The sequence below is a fragment of the Kogia breviceps genome, chromosome 14 (genome assembly GCF_026419965.1).
Source record: "Kogia breviceps isolate mKogBre1 chromosome 14, mKogBre1 haplotype 1, whole genome shotgun sequence".
Taxonomy (NCBI): domain Eukaryota; kingdom Metazoa; phylum Chordata; class Mammalia; order Artiodactyla; family Physeteridae; genus Kogia; species Kogia breviceps.
The window spans coordinates 33,779,284-33,799,942 of NC_081323.1; the positions used below are offsets into that span (position 1 = coordinate 33,779,284).

At 39.1% G+C, this 20,659-nt stretch overlaps 1 protein-coding gene across 1 annotated transcript in view; it reads right to left on the reverse strand.

Annotated features, from left to right (window-relative positions):
- The window catches only part of MACROD2 (mono-ADP ribosylhydrolase 2), a 1,977,737-nt gene that overhangs the window by 180,554 nt on the left and 1,776,524 nt on the right, over nt 1–20,659 (reverse strand). Inside the window, exon 9 of the mRNA XM_067012448.1 lies at nt 10,620–10,701. Within this exon, the coding sequence (XP_066868549.1) occupies nt 10,620–10,701 (82 nt within the window). The remainder of the gene's footprint in view (nt 1–10,619; nt 10,702–20,659) is intronic.

The following is a 20,659-nucleotide window of genomic DNA, read 5'->3' on the forward strand; positions in this document are numbered from 1 at the left end:
TGAGTATGCCATTAAAAAAAAAAAGTAAAATTCAGACTGGGTCAACAGCTTTGCTTGTGTTTTTTTCCTTATTCAAAGACAACTGATGGATTAGTTTACTGGTGCTGCTATAAAAAAACTCTACACAGTGCTTTAAAACAACACAAATTTCTTATGTTACAGTTCTGTGGGTCAGAAGTCTGACGTGGATCTAACTGGGCTAAATCAAGACATCAGCAGGGCTGCATTCCTTTCTGGAGGCTCTGGGGGAGAATCTGTTTCTTCAGCTTTCTAGCTGCTAGAGGCCACCACATTCATTTTAGCTGTGGCCCCCTTTTCCACAGTCAAAGCCAGCAACGCTGCCTCTCTCTGAACATCCTTCCAGTCATGTCTCCCTCTGGCTCTCTGCTTTCTGCTTCCCTCTCCCAGTTTTTATGGATACTTGTGATTATATTGGCTCACTCAGATAATCCAGCATAACATCCCTATTTTAATATCAGCTAATCAGCAGCTTTAATTCCATCTGCAATCTTATTTCCCCCTTTGCAATGTAACCTAACATATTCACAAATTCTGGGGATGAAGGCATCTTTGCAGGGTGGGGGATGGTTAAGGCATCTTTCCTCCTACTACATCCAGTAAATCAGGAAGCAGATTGCTTTGCAAAAAAAAAAATATCTGAGGAGTAGAACTAAGAACATTTCCATTTAGAAATAATGATGTCCTATCGGATCAAGTACATAGGATTAAAATCAAGGTCTTTTGTGAGTTTTTAGTTTTCAACTTCATTCTCTTGTATAAAAAGGTTTCTTCTTTGCTTTCTTTTTTTTTCAACCTTCATTCTTTCTTCCTTTCATCTCCCCCTCTTCCCTTCTTTCTATTCTCCCCCTCCTTTTATTTTACATTTTCTTTCATCTTTCTTTTGTCTTTACTTCTACCTTTCCTCATGGTTTTGGTTATAAAAGAATAATATCTAACATCACGAAGACAAATGACAATCTGGGGAACTATTTGTAACATACATTTGAAAAGATTAATAGTTTTGATATACAAATAGTTTTTATGGGGCTTCCCTGGTGGCACAGTGGTTGAGAATCCGCCTGCCGATGCAGGGGACACGGGTTCATGCCCGGGTCTGGGAAGATCCCATGTGCCGCGGAGCGGCTGGGCCCATGAGCCATGGCCGCTGAGCCTGCGCGTCCGGAGCCTGTGCTCCGCAACGGGAGGGGCCACAACAGTGAGAGGCCCGCATACCGCAAAAAAAAAAAAAAAAAAAATAGTTTTTATGAATCAATAAGATAAATATGAAATAGTCAATATAAATTGCAAAAGATATGATTAGCAATTTCACATAAGACATTTAGAGATATAACAAACAACTGAAAAAGGGGATTAGCTATACTAGTAATAAAAGAAATGCATTTTGTTACCCATTAATTAGCTTATTTAATGTATAAAAGCGATAACATGAGAATATACACAATTGGAATATACACAAATATACACAATTGGAGAATATACACAATTGGAAAGACTGGGGGAGAAGTAAACTCTTATACACTGCTCATGAGAATGTAAACTCAGTACAGTGGACTGTTTGTGCTCTCCCCAAATTCATATGTTGAAATCCCAACCCCCAGTGAGATGGTATTAGGAGGTAAGACTTTGGGAGGTAATTAGGAAGATAATCCCATTCATGAGGGTGGAGCTCTCATGAATGGGATTAGTGCCCTTATAACAGGGACCTCAGACAGCTGTCTTTCCACCATGTGAGGATACAATGAGAAAACGGCCACCTGCAACTCAGAGGTGGATCCTCACCAGAACCCGACCACGCTCGCACCATGATCTCACAATTCCAGGCTTCAGAACTGTGAGAGATAAACTTCTGTTGTTTATGAGCCTCCTGCTTACAGTTTTCTATTATATTAGCCTGAAAGGACTAAGATACCCAGGTGGTTCAACATGAGGTGTCATTGTTCATATTTTTGACTCTGGGAATGATGTCCCCTGAGTACATGACACTCACTCATAAGGCCACAACACAATGGCTGATTTGACAGAAGCATCTTGATTTTGTATGCATTTTGAAAAAGTAATGCCCCTTTTAGAAAAGTATTCTAAAAAAACTGTTGATGTGTGCCAATGTTTACCTATGAAGATGTTTTTCTATAAGTGTTACTCATCAATAGGTAGAGCATAATTTGCCGTGATAATTTCACAGTTCAACAGTATGGTTTGGGGTAGACTTTGGGTCCCTTAAGATTATGTTATGGAAGAATATATAATGACATGAAAAAATGTTCACAATTTGTGGTATATGACACACTGCAAGACATAAGACTGCATTTCTGGTAGTTTTCCTTTTTCATTTTCAAAGATCTGAAGGATAAACACAAAATCTGATTCATCTCTGAACTGTAGGATAAAAGGTGGTTTGTAATTTTTTCTTTTGGATTCTCTACTTTTTACTACAAATCTGTACTACTATTGTAATAAAAAGTTATATATATATTTTTAAGAAGTTATATGTATATATATTTTAAAAGATGGTCACAATCATTGAAATACCTCCTTTTAAAATTATAATAAGAAATACACACACATATTTTAAAATGTATGATCCTTGGTCTAGACACCTCTCTGAATATTCATTTACATTGTTATGCATTCTATTTGGAAATATCCTATTACTGTGTGTGCACAGGACAAAACTGAAGCATGGAAAGATTAAACAAGAGGCACAAAGTCACACGGTTCTAAGGTGGTTGTCACAGGAACAAAAACTGTTTCTTGTGATAACAAGCCCAGTGGTTTTTCCCCGATAAACAGATGGTTTTGACTATGTACCAAGCTCTTCACTAGTCATTAGTTAAGTTTTTCAGATCTTCACCACCCCTGTCACCAGTGCCTTCAAGCTTGGCCTTCTGACCATTGTGCTGAAACAGCAAGAGTGAAGAAAACTTCAGCAGATCATGGCATCCTGTGCTTCATTAATGCTCTTGGAAAACTGATGACTGGGGATCAGGTAAGAAGAGGAAGGAAATGTGGATATTCCCTGTGGCTGGAGGCACACTCGCTTGTCAGAAACTCCAGCACTATTTTTTAGCAGAAAGTCGAGCTTCAAACAATTGTCCACATTTTTGGGATTGCTATGGGAAGAAACATTGTATAGTAGAAAGGATTTGAGGTCAGAAATACCCAGTTATGTGCCTTTGGGCAACTGACTGAGCTTTCTGTTCACTACCATCCCAAGAAAAGCAGATGATGTACCTATGCCATTGGTTATTATTGGAAGGCCAGTCTCTTAGTGAAGAATGAATTAATCCTTCTTAAATACAGGATCTATCATGTTACTCTCCCATTAAAAGGCTTACTCTTATGCCCAACTGCTTATTACATGGTGATGAGTGTCAACATTTCTGAGTCAAGGATTCACACATCGAATTTAACCATCTTACTTATTTCCCAGATTCTCCCATCTGAACTGCCCTTCTTCCTCTGTGTCACTTACACAACATTTGGCATCACTTCTCTGCTCCTGCCCAACCTTTAAAGCCCAAAGCAGTGCCACATTCATCATGAAACTTAGCTTAACCACCCTGGTCCTTGTGTGTATTTGCCTCAGAACTCCTGGTATTATGACTATTTCAGTGCCATACTTGATTATTTGCTGATATTGTCTTCCAGCTGTTCTGTACAATACTTGCCACTTCAGGCATCTTATAAGAACTTTATTTTAAATGCAGCCATGATCAAAGACTTGGGCACACAGGAAGCATGTAATACTGATGGTGGATAAGAAAACCTTACAAAGAGTGAGAAGGGGGATGAAGAAGGGGTAGGTAGGGTGAATAGAGTCATCCCTCAGTATCTGAAGGAGATTGGTTCCAGGTATCTTATGCAGATACCAAAACCCAGGGATGCTCAAGTCCTTTGTACAAAATGGTGTATTATTTGCATATAACTTACGCTTGTCCTCCCATATACTTTAAATCATTCCTAGATTACTGATAATACCTAATACAATGTAAATGCTATGTAAACTCTTAGTACACAGTGAATTCAAGTTTTGCTTTTAGGGACTTTCTAAAAAACTTTTAAAAAATATTTTCAATTCATGGTTGGTTGACTCTACAGATATGGAACCTGTGAATATGAAAGGTTGACTGTACCTTTCTCTTTTTAGCTTTGGAAGAATAGATTCGGGTAAAAATGTAAAAAAATCATGTCCATTTGTCAGAGGATATAATTTTAGAAAAATATTCTTGGAGAAATAGTCTTTCCTTATGATTAAAGGTGAAAAATATATGAAAAGAAGTGCTGTCCCCTCATCTAGATCTGGTAACAATACTTATGATATCTCAAAAACTTGAGGCTTCGGTTAAATGGCATTTCAGCTTAAGGTCATGGTAGCTTTTTACTTACTTTAATAAACATCCAGCACATATTTTGAAATTTTTCAGATTATGGAAGTACAATAGAATATCAGAAATGGTCTGTGTTCTCTCCAAATTTACCTTTTCATTGGTGAGACAAGACAGAGGTTAAAAAAGAAATCGTAATATAAAAATCCAATGGAGTTACCTTGCAAGAGTGTATACAATGTAGACAGAAATAAATGACAGAAACACATGGCCAGGAAAATTAATGAAAGATGTATTTGTGTCACTACAAGTTAATTCATATTTGGAAGACTTTAAGGAGGCCAAAATAACTGGAATCTGATTGAGAAGATTCTTGATTTGTTTTGTTTAGAAAATGATAGTCATGTGTTAAAAGACATGACAATTCTCATCAAAGGATATGACAATTCTCATCAAAGTCTATATTTGGGATTTTCTTTATGGTATTTTATGTCTAAGTAGGAAAAAAGCATGAAACAAAATATGTCTGCATACTCAAATTAATAACATATCCATCAATATTTGAATAAAGCTTATGCAGTTTAGCCAGCCATTGTGATCTGTTTAAATATTTAAGAGGTTGCCAAGGCAGAACTCTCAAACTTGACTTATGCTTTGACTTTTTCATTCAAATGATTTTGTGTTATGTCCAACAAAGAAAATCCATATTTAAGACCCAAAATAATCTCCAATAAAGTTTATAATTTATAAGCTTATTTATTATTCCTATATGTATTGATTTTATCTACTACTAATTTAGCACTTATCATACATGTGTTTCTATATGTATGTATCATTTCTCAAGCTCATTTTTAAGGCACTGGATATTTTTGCAACTTTATAAAGTTTATCATTTTATACTGTACTTGAGAAATGTCCCCCAAATATTAGTGGGTCAAATGGCTCATTATTTTGCTGTCTATCAGGAGAACAGGGGAAAATTCAGCCTCTTTTCTATTTGATTTTCTCAAATAGTTTTTGAGTCACAGTCATAAAAACAAATGAAATTAACTGTCTAAAGCAAATCTTCCTCTTAGAGACAAGTAGTAGGTTTAGGAGGAACACATCTCCATCCTGGAAGCATTTTTCTATTTTATCAGTTTTCTCAGCTAGTTACTATTTGACAGATATATTTTAATTATACTTAACTCTGCATAAGTCAAAATGAGTATTGTGTATAAACTATATAAATTTCCTAACTGGAAAAAAAATTGGGCAAATCTAATTGCTTTCAGGGTCAAAAATAAACAGAATATTGGTAAATTTTTTAGTCACAGCTGTTTGCATTGTGAATGAATCAGTTGAGCTTGGATACTGGTACGGAATGGAAGATTTCTAATATCAAATATATTTGTCAGTTCACAAGGTAATTTAATCAACAAATGGTCACTAACCCAATGGTCAGTGATAAAGGTGAAAACTTTTAGCCAGAGACATAATAAGTCTTGTTTGAGGTATGTAGAGAGAAAAATTGGTGAATTTGTTCTTCCTTGTTCTGTATATTAGCCTTCACCTCCACACTTATTCATTAGGTGTATAAAACCTACATAACACTTAATCACAGTTTCTGAGACTATTACATTGGATTTCCTGGTGTAGATGACTGATACCAGGAGTGAGCTGGGGCTGGGAGAATCAGGCAGTGGGGCGGGGGTAACATAGAAATCTGTGGGTCCAGAGTAAATGGGGAGAGGGAGGTCTAGACTAAGAGAGGGTCATGAATCTAGGAAGTCAGAGGTCGGGCTGAGGGCACAGGTTCCACATCCAGCTAGACAGTTAAGTCTGGGTAAGACATTAGCAGGCAGAAATAAACCCAATCCAAAAGCAAAGTCTGCCTTGGTGGCCTGAATGGTAAGAGACAGACGGTTACAGTAGCACAGTTTCTCCACTTTTGCACTATTAACATCTGTGGTTGGAGAAGTCTTTGCTGGGTGAGGCTGTCTTGTGCATTATAGGATGTTTAGCCCCATCCCTGGCATCTACCCACTAGTTGCCAGTAGCTCCTCCCTTCCTCCAGTTGTGAGAAACAAAAATGTCTGAAAATGTTCTCTGAAGAGCAAAATCACCTCTAGTTGGGAACCCCTACAGTAAACAAATGTGACTTTCCCTCAAGTTGGGGAGGATGTGGGTTTGACCATGACATCTTTCAAGTTTCCAGCATCAGGATTCTTTGATATAATATTAAAGCTGTGAATCTGACATTGTTATTACGAGGAAAATTAACATTCCTAAATTCTGTTAGGACTTAAGACTCCAATTAAAAAAAGACTTCGGGGCTTCCCTGGTGGTGCAGTGGTTGAGAGTCCACCTGCCGATGCAGGGGATGCGGGTTCGGGCCCCGGTCCGGGAAGATCCCACATGCCGCGGAGCGGCTGGGCCCGTGAGCCGTGGCCGCTGAGCCTGCGCGTCCGGAGCCTGTGCTCCGCAGCAGGAGAGGCCGCAACTGTGAGAGGCCCGCGTACCGCAAAAAAAAAAAAAAAAGGCCCGTGGCATGATTTGCCCCGTGGCTCCCCCTCCCCTCCAAAAAAAGACTTCCATATTCAAGATCAGAAATTGTGTTTTTATGTTTTGTTTTCTACATTCAGTGAAAACTACACATGATAAATCCTACACACTGAAAAATCCAAACCTTTTATGTAAAGAACAAAGAGATTTCTGACTTGAATTATATAAACATTGTTTGCTGTAGTCTATGAAATGACACACTGTAAATAAAAATTATTTGCAACCAAAGTGTATGGTAATTCCATAAAGCTGCCAAACCAGACTTCCAAATAATACCCCTGACCCCCGGAAGGAAAAAGTCCTATGTGTTTCACCCACAGAAAGATATAAAACAGCTGAAGAAAAACATTGCTGGTTTCTTTCCTCTGAGGTTCCTATTGCATTTCCATCATGGACCCTACTGCAGGCTAAGTGTGCCCCCCCAAATTCATAAGTTGAAGTCCTAACCCTCTGTCCCTCAGAATGTGACTATTTGGAGATAGGGTTTTAACGAGGTAATGAAGTTAAAATGAGTTCATTGGGGTGAACCCCGATTCAGTATGACTGGTGTCCTTGGAAGAAGAGGAGATTAAGACAAAGAGACCCACAGAGGGAAGACCACATGAAGACACAGGGCAAAGATGACGATCTACAAGCCAAGGAGAAAGGCCTCAGAATAAACCAACCCAGTTGACACCTTGATTCTGAACGCCTGGTCTCCAGAATTGTGAGAAAATAAATTTCATCTAATCTGTGGTACTTTGTTCTGGCAGCCCTGGTAAACGAATACAGGCATTTTCCATCTTCTCCCATGGTCCTTTTTGCTTCCTGGTGCCACTTGCTTACAGATAATAGCACTGCACTACTTGGATGGAATCTGATTTTGAAATCTATGATAAAGTACAAATTTGACTCATATTAGAAAATGTTTCATGAGGAAATATTCAGATATTAGAGGAAAGAGAAGCATGGCAGATTAGAAAAGTGATAGGCATCAGATGAAATTAGGGAGACTTTCTCAACGCTCCAAATGCATCCCAGCCTTCTCTGAAGATGCTCTTATCACTTGTGCAATGACAGATACCATCCTCAATTTTAAAATACAGCTGTTATTTCCCAGCTGTATGTCTCACTTTTCTGAAGTGTGCATCATTTTCCATATCTAAAAAGGAGGGTTGATATGGTGCCACTTTCTTAGAGTTATCATGAAGATTAACTGATTTAGCCCATATATCTGATGGCTGATAGAAGGCAGTCCACAAGTGTTAGCTACTATGCCTAACATTAGGTAGTAGTCATGCATGTGTTATATCTTTATTACGATCATTTCTAGACTAACTTTTATTGTTTTCTCATTCATTTTGTCTTAGAGTCTCAATTATGAAATTTAAAGGCATGGGATTAAAGTACCCCCAAACACAGAGATTTGGTTTAATATAAAAATGACTTTTTTTTTTTTTTCTAAACTATGATCATTATTGCATTCGGAATGGTTAAGAAGACTAGTTAGAGAAACTGTGAAGTCACTCCAGGGGGAATATATGGCAAGTCAGAAAAATTATATTCCAATCAAAGGTGGTATGGTTATGAATTAACCATAAATTCAAATTATGAACAGATAATGTATATCATCTACATTAGCAGTCACATATTCCATTAGAAGTCACTTTTACTTCATAGTGCATATTTAGAATTTACAAATGGCTGATGCCTCAGCATTGCAGAAATACTCAACAATATTGGAGGATTTTGACACTTAGTTTAAAAATGTACTTACTATTATAAATATGCAATGGAAATAATTTCATGAGCATGGCATGATTCAAAGCACTGATGTGAAACTGGGGATGATTTTATTATTATTTCACTCGATTGAGTGCTAAGATGCATTTTGGATTTATTTAAAGCAGCAATTCTCAAACAATAATTTATTTGCATAGATATTAATACATTCTAGACCACTAAAACTGTCCCGTTTTTAAAAACTTGTAATATGATTTTTGGCTTTGCATCACTGGAAACACCTGCTGATGGATGGATTTGTTTTAATAGCAATGGATCATACTTCTACAATTATTTTTATCATATGTTAGAGTGAAAACAAGTTTTCATTTTAGGAGGCATAAAAATGAATATGATGTCATTATTTCCAAACATATCAGGGAATCCAAAATTTATAAACTCTTATAAATCATGCTGTGATGCGGACAAGACATTTGCAACTGCACACCATAGCAAGTTGCATTTTTTACATGAATGGACACTTTCTTTTAAGAATACTTAAAAATGCAGAAATGTAGGCACAATCTGCTCACTGTGATTATGTAGGAAATAAAGAGAGAGGATGGAAGGAGGAGGCTGAAACTGAAAGAAGCCATGAGATTATGGGGAGAAGAATTTATTAAATTCAAGTCATGTCAACCATTACTTATTAAACAGCTATTATGTGCTTTACACTCTGTAAAACACAGAGTTGCTTAAAAAATGAATAAAAGTGAAACAAGGAGGGGAAGGAAGAAAAGGAGGAAAAAGAGAAAAAGGACCGCAACCCTGGTCTTCTTTATCATATGGGAGTCTTCTGGATTTATGTTACATTCCATTTTGGGGAGACTGTAAAATCCCAAATGGAATACACTTAGCAGATTCACCTTTCAATTATAAAATCAGGGAGGACTTCAGATCACCCAGGAGAACTTAGCACATTTTGATCTTTTGCACAGTGTTGAACATCTCCAGCAGTTTTCTGTAGCTGTCCTATAGCTCTGTGTCCTACCCTGATCTGCAGGTGGGTGGGGCATCCTCTCTATGGGGTGGGAGGCTCCGATAGGCTGCTGAAGAAGGTGACTGGGCACTGGCACCCATCATTCACTCCTTTCTACCTGCCAGAGTCACTGGTTACATGAAAGACCACTTCAGATGGACATGAAATCCTCAAAAAAAAAAAAAAAAAAAATCTCTCTGAAAGGCAGGCACCAACAAGGCTCATGTTAGCTTGAAATTCCCTGGAAGCCATTCTTCATCACGGCTGAGGAAAGTACTTAGGACCCCGGAACTTAAACGGCACCATAAAAATAACAAGGTATTAAATAAGCCTCAGCCTTCACAGGCTGGAAGAGGAACAGTGGGGGGGCAATATTCTAATGAACCAGGTTCAGCTGATCGCACATTCAGTTAAGGTAAATCAATTCACTCAAGGTTCTTTAAAAACCTTGAGGTTTCTCCTACTTTCTAAAAAGAAGTGTGAAATAAGATGAAAGACTACCTTTTTCAGATTGCCCTGGAAAGGACCTTCTCTTCATTGCAATTTGGGCGGAGAAAACTAGGGAGAAGAGGGATGGAATGCAAGAACAGCTTGAATTGTGACTACAAAGATAAATGGGCTCCTTACAATTTCCAACACGTTTAACACAGTGGGTACAGGCACAGGCCTGTACAACTTACAAGTGTGGGGAAGAAATCACAGGTCATGTAATTTAGGAAATGCCGTTTGGTCCAGCCCCTCACTCAAGAGATAAACTGACTTCCCCAAGACAACACAATGACCAGGTAAGAGGAAGAGGTCCAGAGCCTAGATTTCCCGTCACCTCCTTTAGATCTTAAAATCTAAGATACAAGTTGCCAGGTGTGACTGGTGGATGGAAATCATACTTGTAACAACCTTTAAAAGGCGAAATAAAGTAGTAGAATTATTAAGTGATGCCCTGACTTTTTCAACCTCCAATTTCAAAGGAAACAAATTGCTTTACTCACCTGCAGGGAAAAACTCGCTCATTTTCTTTTTGTAGATTTTGAAGTCGACTTCTAGGAAGACACAAAAGATGATCCGATCCACCTAGAAGCAAACAATAGACACTTACAGTGAAAGGAAATATGGCAAATGCCTTCCCAGAACATGGTCTTGGAACAGAAAACAAACAGAAAACTTCCCACAGATTTTTGGTGCTACACTGCTAACTACATGACAGCACTGAGTGGAGTTCGTGTGTGTGTGTGTGTGTGTGAGAGAGAAAGAGAGAGAGAGAGAGAGAGTTTGTTTGTGAATGCACTCTTTGTAAATAAACCCATGGGCAATTTGGTGGAAAGATGTTATATAAAACAAATAAGAAATAATAAATGACAATAAGCTACTTTGCAGCAAGCTATAAATAAGATCTGAGATTCCACCAGGATACCTAGACTTTATGTTCTATTAAACAGCCACACGAGAGGTGTACAGCAGAATGACAATAAAGCATGTCAGTAAACGGAGAGCTCTTTGTCCTACCCTTGTTAGACAAGTATATTTATCAAACCTGTTAGCATTTGAACATGGCCTAAAAAGCTTCACTCAGTGTAATTTGCATGCAGTCACTTGCTTTTAGCTTTACATACTTTGAAATGCAACAGAAATAAAATATAATTAGTTGACAGTACATGAGGTCGCTGTAACTTTAATCTGGTAGGTTATTACTGAGTAAGGAAGTGCCACTTCAAAAGTAAAGTGTGTACACAGTCCCTTTTCTCTGTTTCGAGAGCTTCTGCATGTAAGGAGTTTCTTTGAGACATTCCGAGAGTAATACGGTAAACAGAGAAGAGAGATGGGATACACATAATAGCTCACGGATATCTGATATTAAATCGGTGACTCAATTTTGTGTCTTGAAAACAAACACCCCTTTAGTTCCTTTATTTTAACAACGTACAAAAAGTTAAAAATTAGCCCATCCATCAAACTGCAACTGGCAATTGACTAGAACATCAGTAGGAAATGGAAGTGGGGTATGCTGGTGGCAGGACAGGGAAAAAGCCAAATGGATGTCATCCACCCACCCCTCAGCTCTCCCAGCCTGTAGGGGACAGAGTCATGTGAGCCAAGTCCCAAAGTTCCCAGTAGGAGAGAAGATCTGCAGGAGTGGGAGGGGAGAGGATTAGGACACAGGAATCACCAGGGTTCCCTGATGGAAGCTCGGAGATGCGGCTTCCTGATCCCTGCACAAGTCTAGACCCCCAGCCGGTAGACCACCTCCTGGGCAGTCACTGGACTTCAGCAAAAACCATGCAGCGCTACGCCAGTCACTGTCCCATAGGGTGGAGAGAGCACTTGACCTTCAGAAATGGAAGGACTGAGGTGCAAAGAACCCTATTTTCCTTTCCCTGCATTCATTTGAATTTCTGGTGTCCAGCCTTGTCTGCATGGCAGTAACATTTGCTATAAATGTAAAAACTGTCACCATCAACTTCCTCTCAGGTGATCTGTAAATTGAGTGGAATAAATGATGATCTGTCCAATGCTGAATGCTCATCTCCACTATCCTTATGGTATATTTATGCCCTGTGGCTAAAGATAAGCATAATGTCGAGCAATAGAATCGAGTTACAAAAGAACATACTTGCTTTGATACTGTTATATGAATTTTTAAAGCACAAAGATACAAGAATATAGGGATTCGTTCATAAGCACTAATGACCATAAACATACATAGGAATGTGACACATGAACTTCAAGATGATGATGATTTCTGATAAGGGAGGGAAGGTAAAATGATGGACAGGTAAGACTTTAAATGAATAGTTAATATTTTATTTATTTAGAAAGAAAAATAATTTAGAAAAAGTATGGCAAATGGGTGACAACTATCAACTATGGGGGTAGGTACATGGATAGCATATTATGTTCTACACTTTCTGTATAGATGAAATACATCATAGTTAAAAGGCCTAACATTAAAAATAAGACTCTGTTACTACTTAGCCATAAAAAAAGAATGAAATAATGCAACTTGCAGCAACATGGATGGACATAGAATTATCATACTAAGTGAAGTAAGTCCGAAAAAGAAGAACAAATAGCATATGACATCACTATTATGTAGAATCTAAAATATGACACAGATGAACTTACCTAAGAGACAGAAACTGATTCACAGACATAGAGAAGAGACTTGCGGTTGCCAAGGGGGAGGTGGGTGGGGGAAGGATGGATTGGGAGTTTGGGATTAGCAGATGCAAACTAGTATATAAAGAGTGGATAAAAAACAAGGTCCTACTGTAGAGCACAGGGAACTATATTCAATATCCTGTGATAAATCTTAATGGAAAAGACTATGATAAAGAATGTATATATAACTGAATCGCTTTGCTGTACAGCAGAAATTAAGACAACACTGTAAATCAACTACAATAAAATAAGTTAAAAAAATAAGATTCTGTGTTAGACATACTCTACTCTCCAGCTGCATTGAACTACTGATAATTTCCAAACACTATAATTATTCTCACTTCTGTGCCTGTGATGGTTGACTTTTTCTCCAGGCTTCAAATGATCATATTATTTCTAAAGCCCCTAATTAAGATCAAAAACAAAACAAGAAAATTTGGTTCAAACCAGATCTAAGAAGAACAAGCTGGACAGTCTCATATGTACTCATTTCTCCCTACTTTTACAGTCACTTAATATAAATTATGAGATTTTTTTTTTAACATCTTCATTGGAGTATAATTGCTTTACAATGTTGTGTTAGTTTCTGCTGTATAACAAAGTGAATCAACTATATGTACACACATATCCCCATATCCCCTCCCTCTTGTGTCTCCCTCCCACCCTCCCTATCCCGCCCCTCTAGATGGTCACAAAGCATTGAGCTGATCTCCCTGTGCTATGCAGCTGCTTCCCACTAGCTATCTTAGTTTACATTTGGTAGTGTATATATGTCAATGTCACTCTCTCACTTCATCCCAGCTCCCCGTGTCCTCAAGTCAATTCTCTACATGTGTGTCTTTATTCCTGTCCTGCCCCTAGGTTCTTCAGAACCATTTTTTTTTTTAAGATTTCATGCATATGGGTTAGCATACAGTATTTGTTTTTCTCTTTCTGACTTATTTCACTCTGTATGACACTCTCTAGGTCCATCCACCTCACTACAAATAACTCAGTTTCGTTTCTTTTTATGGCTAAGTAATATTCAATTGTATATATGTGCAACATCTTTTTTATCCATTCATCTGTTGATGGACACTTAGGTTGCTTCCATGTCTGGGCTATTGTAAATAGAGCTGCAATGAACATTGTGCTACATGACTCTTTTTGAATTATGGTTTTCTCAGGGTATATGCCCAGTAGTGGGATTGCTGGGTCATATGGTACTTCTATTTTTAGTTTTTAAAGGAACCTCCATACTGTTCTCCATAATGGCTGTATCAATTTACATTCCCACCAACAGTGCAAGAGGATTGCCCTCTCTCCACACCCTCTCCAGCATTTATTGTTTGTAGATGTTTTGATGATGGCTATTCTGACTGGTGTGAGGTGATACCTCACTGCAGTTTTGATTTGCATTTCTCTAATGATTAGTGATGTTGAGCATCCTTTCATATGTTTGTTGGCAATCTGTATATCTTCTTTGGAGAAATGTCTGTTTAGGTCTTCTGCCCATTTTTGGATTGGGTTGTTTGTTTTCTGATATTGAGCTGCATGAGCTGCTTGTAAATTTTGGAGATTAAATCCTTTGTCAGTTGCTACATTTGCAAATATTTTCTCCCATTCTGAGGGTTCTCTTTTCGTCTTGTTTATGTTTTCCTTTGCTGTGCAAAAGCTTTTAAGTTTCAGTAGGTCCCATTTCTTTATTTTTGTTTTTATTTCCATTTCTCTAGGAGGTGGGTCAAAAAGGATCTGGCTGTGATTTATATCATAAAGTGTTCTGCCTATGTTTTCCTCTCAGTGTTTCATAGTGTCTGGCCTTACATTTAGGTCTTTAATCCATTTTGAGCTTATATCTGTGTATGGTGTTAGGGAGTGTTCTAATTTCATTCTTTTACATGTAGCTGTCCATGTTTCCCAGCACCACTTATTGAAGAGGCTGTCTTTTCTCCATTGTATATTCTTGCCTCCTTAATCAAAGGATAATGTGCATGGGTTTATCTCTGGGCTTTCTGTCCTGTTCCATTAATCCATATTTCTGTTTTTGTGCCAGTACCATACTGTCTTGATGTAGCTTTGTAGTATAGTCTGAAGTCAGGGAGCCTGATTCCTCCAGCTTTGTTTTTCTTTCTCAAGATTGCTTTGGCTATTTGAGGTCTTTTGTGTTTCCATACAATTGTGAAATTTTTTGTTCTAGTTCTGTGAAAAATGCCAATGGTAGCTTGATAGGGATTCATTGAATGTGTAGATGGCTTTGGGTAGTATAGAAATTTGCACAATGTTGATTCTCCCAATCCAAGAACATGGTATATCTCTCCATCTGTTGGTACCATCTTTAATTACCCTCAACGGTGTCTTATAGTTTTCTGCATACAGGTCTTTTGTCTCCCTAGGTAGGTTTATTCCTAGGTATTTTACTCTTTTTATTGCAATGGTAGATGGGAGTGTTTTGTTAATTTCTCGTTCAGATTTTCATCATTCATGCATAGGAATGCCAGAGATTTCTGTGCATTAATTTTGTATCCTGCTACTCTACCAAATTCATTGATTAACTCTAGTAGTTTTATGGTAGCATCTTTAGGATTCTCTATGTTTAGTATCATGTCATCTGAAAGCAGTGACACTTTTACTTCTCTTCTGATTTAGATCCCTTTTACTTCTTTTTCTTTTCTGATTGCTGAGGCTAAAACTTCCAAAACTATGTTGAATAATAGTGGTGAGAGTGGGAAACCTCATCTTGCTCCTGATCTTAGTGGAAATGGTTTTACTTTTACATCATTGAGAATGATGTTGGCTGTGGGTTTGTCATATATGGCCTTTATTAGGTTGAAGTAAGTTCCCTCCATGCCTACTTTCTGGATAGTTTTTATCATAAATCGGTGTTGAATTTTGTCAAAAGCTTTTTCTGCATCTATTGAGATGATCATATGGTTTTTAATCCTTCAATTTCTTAATATGGTGTATCACATTGATTGGTTTGCGTATATTGAAGAATCCTTGCATTCTTGGGATAAACCCCACCTGATGTGTGTGTGTGTGTGTGTGTGTGTGTGTGTGAGTACGTTTGTTGGGGGGGAAGGGAGGGTTAGTGGTAATGCTATTCACTGCTATTAAATATACTGTTAGGCATTACAGACTAAATACAGATTTCTTAAATATTGCAAAGAATTGTAATCCACCTTTTAGCACTTTAGGGTTTGTTACCATGGAAATGGTATGGGTCCAAAATTCAGCAGCCTGATTTATTTATTTTCCTCAAAGAGAAGATGGATGATGAGGGAAAAGTACTTTTATTTTAAGCTAATTGAGTCGCCCAGTTCCCTGGCCTTACCCTTAGGCATAACACTGAAAATATCTTGGAAGCAAGTTGAATCCAAGAATTAACCTCATTTGCCAAGTGCTTGTTATATACGCATATGTGCATGTAGTTTTATACACACACAGGGTTATTGTTGGATAAGATCTCATTCCGTCGGCAAGCTCTGTGTTTATAAACTCATCATGGGTATTGATCACCACTTGTGGTGGACAATATTTTCCAAGATGGCGTGCAAGATATCCCATCCTTCAGGTTCCTCTTGAAATGTAATGCTGATTCTCTCCTCTTTGAGAGGTGGGATTTATATTTCCTTCTCTTGAATCTGGGAGTGCCTGGAACTCTGGCACAGATATGTGAGTTCTGAGTCCATGTCATGAAAGGTGATAGAGTTTCTGCCCAGTCCTCTTGGGATGCTCATTCTTATACCTAATCATCATGCCATGAGGAAGCAGAGACCCTGGAGAATCCATGTGCAGATGGATTCACAGCCCTAGCTGGAAGTGAGTAGCCCCTAGATGATCTCAGCTCCTGGCCCTTGAGCTACTCCAGGTAATGCTACATGGGGTGGAGATAAGCCTTTCCTGTTGAACTCTACCCAAATTGCAGATTTGTGAGCAAAATACATAGTGAAAATACATAGTTAGAAATCGGATATTTTTCTAGCTTGTTCCTACTGCCATGTTTGGACTCTTGCTTCTCTAGCTATGCGGTAACGACTCCTATTGAAGAGATCAGACTGAATGGGGTAGAAGTCGAAATCACAATGGTGTGACAAGAAGAACATAGAAAGTCTAATTGCTACATGGCTGAGAGATTGGAAATCTGACTTGTGCAAAGGAGGAAGGACCCGAGTGATCCACTGTAGCCCCAGAAAAATTTCATGAACATATAGAAGAATGCCTCACTACTGAGGCTTTGGAGTATGGTTTCCTGGTTAGGTATAAATAGAGCAATTTTGTACAATGGTTTTTCTTGAGAGACTATATTTATTCAGATATTAACCGAACACCTTCAGTTTGTGGGGCTTAGCCCACGTGCCAGTCTCTCACAAGAAAACCTGAATCCAGAATTGAGGGATTCCCCCCACCCCCGCCAAGGCCAAACAATTAGTGGCAGAATCTTAGGCCTCTTAAATTCACATCTAAGCATTCTTTCTGTGATATCACCCAGATAGAGACACAGGGGACTGAGTTTCTAGTCCTGTCACCAGTTCTGTGACACTGGACAAGCCGTTGTCTCTCCAGGCCCCAGTTTTCAAGTCTTTATAAGGAAAGGATTGTATTATATCATTTCTATAGTTTCCTCCCTCCCTCCTTCTTTTTATCTCAAAGTCTATCTCTGTGGTCATTTGGTACTATGTCAACTTAGTTGAGCTGAAATTACATTTCTCTGAAAAGCTCTAGCGTAGAGTTGGCCATAGAGCAATTTCTATGAGATCTGGGGGGCAGAGGTGCATCTGCAGCTGTTTTGCTGGGCTGGTGGGTGCAGGGCATCGGATTCTGGGCAGGTCGTGCATTGTAGGTCATCACTGCCTCACCTGGGTGTGAGGTAGCCAGTGGGCCCACAGCTTCTCCAGCTCTTGCTGGCTCTCTGAGTCCTGGGCTGGGCACACATGCAGTTCTGCATCAAGGGCACACTGCCTTCTCTTCTGTGGGGCACTGCAGGTTTGGGGTTCCAGGCAGTAAGAGGCAGATGTACATGGCAGTTTGTCCCTGTGGATTCCACCTTGCTCCCATGGCTCCTACTTTGTCCTTGCCCTCTTCCATTTTGCATCCAGCTTTCCTCTTGACCCCCTGCCCTGCTGACATGCTCCAGGCCTGGTCAGATGCAGAGGAAATTACCTTCCACACCCTTGTTTATCACCTCCCTCTGCTGGGCCCTGGTTAGGGGCTCTGCTCAGCCATCCATCCCCTTCTGGACATTTACTTCCTCAGTTTCTCCCAAAGTTGTATAAGTTCTAACTCCTATAACAAACCCCTTATTCCATGTCACTCATAAGGCTCTGCTTCCCTGATTAAACCCGACTGATGTAATCTTTAATACCATTTCATTGAATATCATGGTGAAGAACATAATGAAGGGCAAAAAATAATAACAGTCTTCCTCTTTGGAAGTGTGTAACCTATCAGGGCTACTCAGATCCCAATGACTTTCTTCAAGATAGACTTTGATTGGTCCTAGCCCATCTTCTTGGTGAACTTCCTAAAGTATGCAGGCACTGTTTGGTAGTTAAAGAAACTTTTGTACTTAAAATGACTCACACTTATTTTTTTTAATGTACAAGATGTTAATAAACTCAGATGCGTCCTCAGGCTAAAACATAATTGCAAATAATAAAAAAGGTGACATTTCACTGTAGAGTGAAAAGACAATATTAAGTATTGGCAAGGATGCGGATTAACAATAACTCTCACATACTACTTTTGGTGCAATTACTTTGGAAAATTATTTGGCAGTACCTACTAAATTAGCTGAATATGCACAGATGCTACAACCCAGCAATTTCACCCCTAGGTAGACACCCAGCAGAATATACATGTATGTTCACAAAAGGACACATACTGCAACGTTCATAGCAGCACTATTTGTAGTATCTCCAAATTGGAAGCTACTTAAATGCCCACAAATGGTAGAATGAATAAATGAACTGTGATCTATTCATACAAGGGGATACTACAAACCAGTAAGACTGGAAAATTTATGACTATACACAATAATATAAACAAACAGTACTGGGTAAAAGAATCCAGAAAAAAAAGAAGAGTACACACTGGATGATTCCATTTCTATAACGCTCAAAATTGTTAGAGAAATAGGAAAAATAACCTGTGGTGTTAGATGTTAATATAGAAAATTACTCTGGGGTGAGGGTTGGTGAAGAGGGACCCAGGGGAATTCTTGGGATCCTGATTTTTCAATCTGGGTGCTAGTTCCATAGATGTGTTTAGTCTGTGAAAAGTCAGACTTAGGATCTATGCTCTTCTCTGAACGTTATACTTCAATAAGAATTTTTTTTAAAGGTTGAAAGTCTTTTGTTACAGTTGTCTTGGTCAACAATCAAAAATCTATTTTCACTGACTTAGAGGTCAAAAAAGTCCTTTAAAAACTGACCTCCTAAAGGCAATCTCTCCATATATTTCCACTGATGCTAACTGTAGCTCACCCATCAAGGCATAAAGGAGTAAAGATGTATTTTCTCTACCAAGAAATCTATTAATCCACAATTGGGGTTTTCTGCCCTGTAAACACAATGACATAAGTTCTATTAATCTTTTTCAGCATCATAGCCACTGCCCCTGAAAAGGGTTACACAGCAAAGCAGGTTTGGAATATCTGCAGCTGACCTCCATGTTTCATGGCTAACAGTCCTAGGGCCGTTGACACAGCCAAGATTTTCACGTGTTCAGCAATACTGGGAGAATGAATGGAGTCTGATGAATGCAACTTGCTTCCCCAATGAGGAACAACAAACATTCAGAGACTTGGTGTGCAGGCAAATACTGCTTTAACTGATGGAGGGGTATCCTGTGTAAATACAGCCTGATGGGCAAGCGGGGTGAAGTCCAGCCTTACTGACAGATAAACCAACAGCCTCACCAGTACAGGCTTGGATATTGGGTATCTTCCCAAAACAGTGGCTGCTGCTAATAAGTGAATTAAATTCCAGGGCTTAAGGATCAACGTGGCATGGGTACGGGTACTGAGAGGGATGGAAGACGAAGGCAACTGGAGCTTGCTTGGTGTGATGGGTAAATCAAGGGTAAATAGAGTTACAAGGGGATACGTTCACTGCTGATTAAAGAACAAAACCAAGAAATGGGATGCCTGGGTCCTAGCCCCTCCTTTTCGACTCAGTGGAGTAAAGGTGAACAATCTGCTCTCCTCCCCAGTGTATTAGTTCTCTGCTGTTGTCTAACATATGACTACAAACTTCACAACTTATAAAACAAAGTTTTATTATCTCACGATTTCCGTGGGTCAAAAGTCCAGGCTTCACAGAGTTGGGTCCTCTGCTTGGGGTCTCAGAAGCTCCACCAATCAGGTGTCAGCTGCACTGCAGTTCTCACCTGAGCTCGGGGTCCTCTTACAGCCTCATTCAGGTTGTTGGCGGAACCTAGTTCCCTGCAGTTCTAGGACTGAGGTTCCCACTTTCTTGCTAGCTGCTGACTAGGGACAGTTTTAGCTTCTAGAGGCCACCTTCAATTCATTGTCATGTAGCCCTGACAGGCAGCTCAGGACATGGATGCTTTCTTTCTTTCACGCCTGCAAGAGTATGTCTCTACGACTTTCTCCATCTCCAACCTGTAGACTCCTTTTAAGAACTCAGGCCCCACCAGGACACTCTCCTTTTTAATGAGCTAAAGTGATTAAATACCTTAATTACATCTACAAAATAATCTCTTTTGGCTAATCCAGGAAGTGACGACCCCATCGTGTCCACACTCACAGGGAGAAGATGGACAGAGTGTGCTCACCAGGGGGCGGGGGGCTTGGAGGCATCTCAGACTCCCATCTCCCAGAGCCAGCCACCTCTGTGGGGTCAGCTGCCCTTGTTCCAACCTGGACTTGACCACT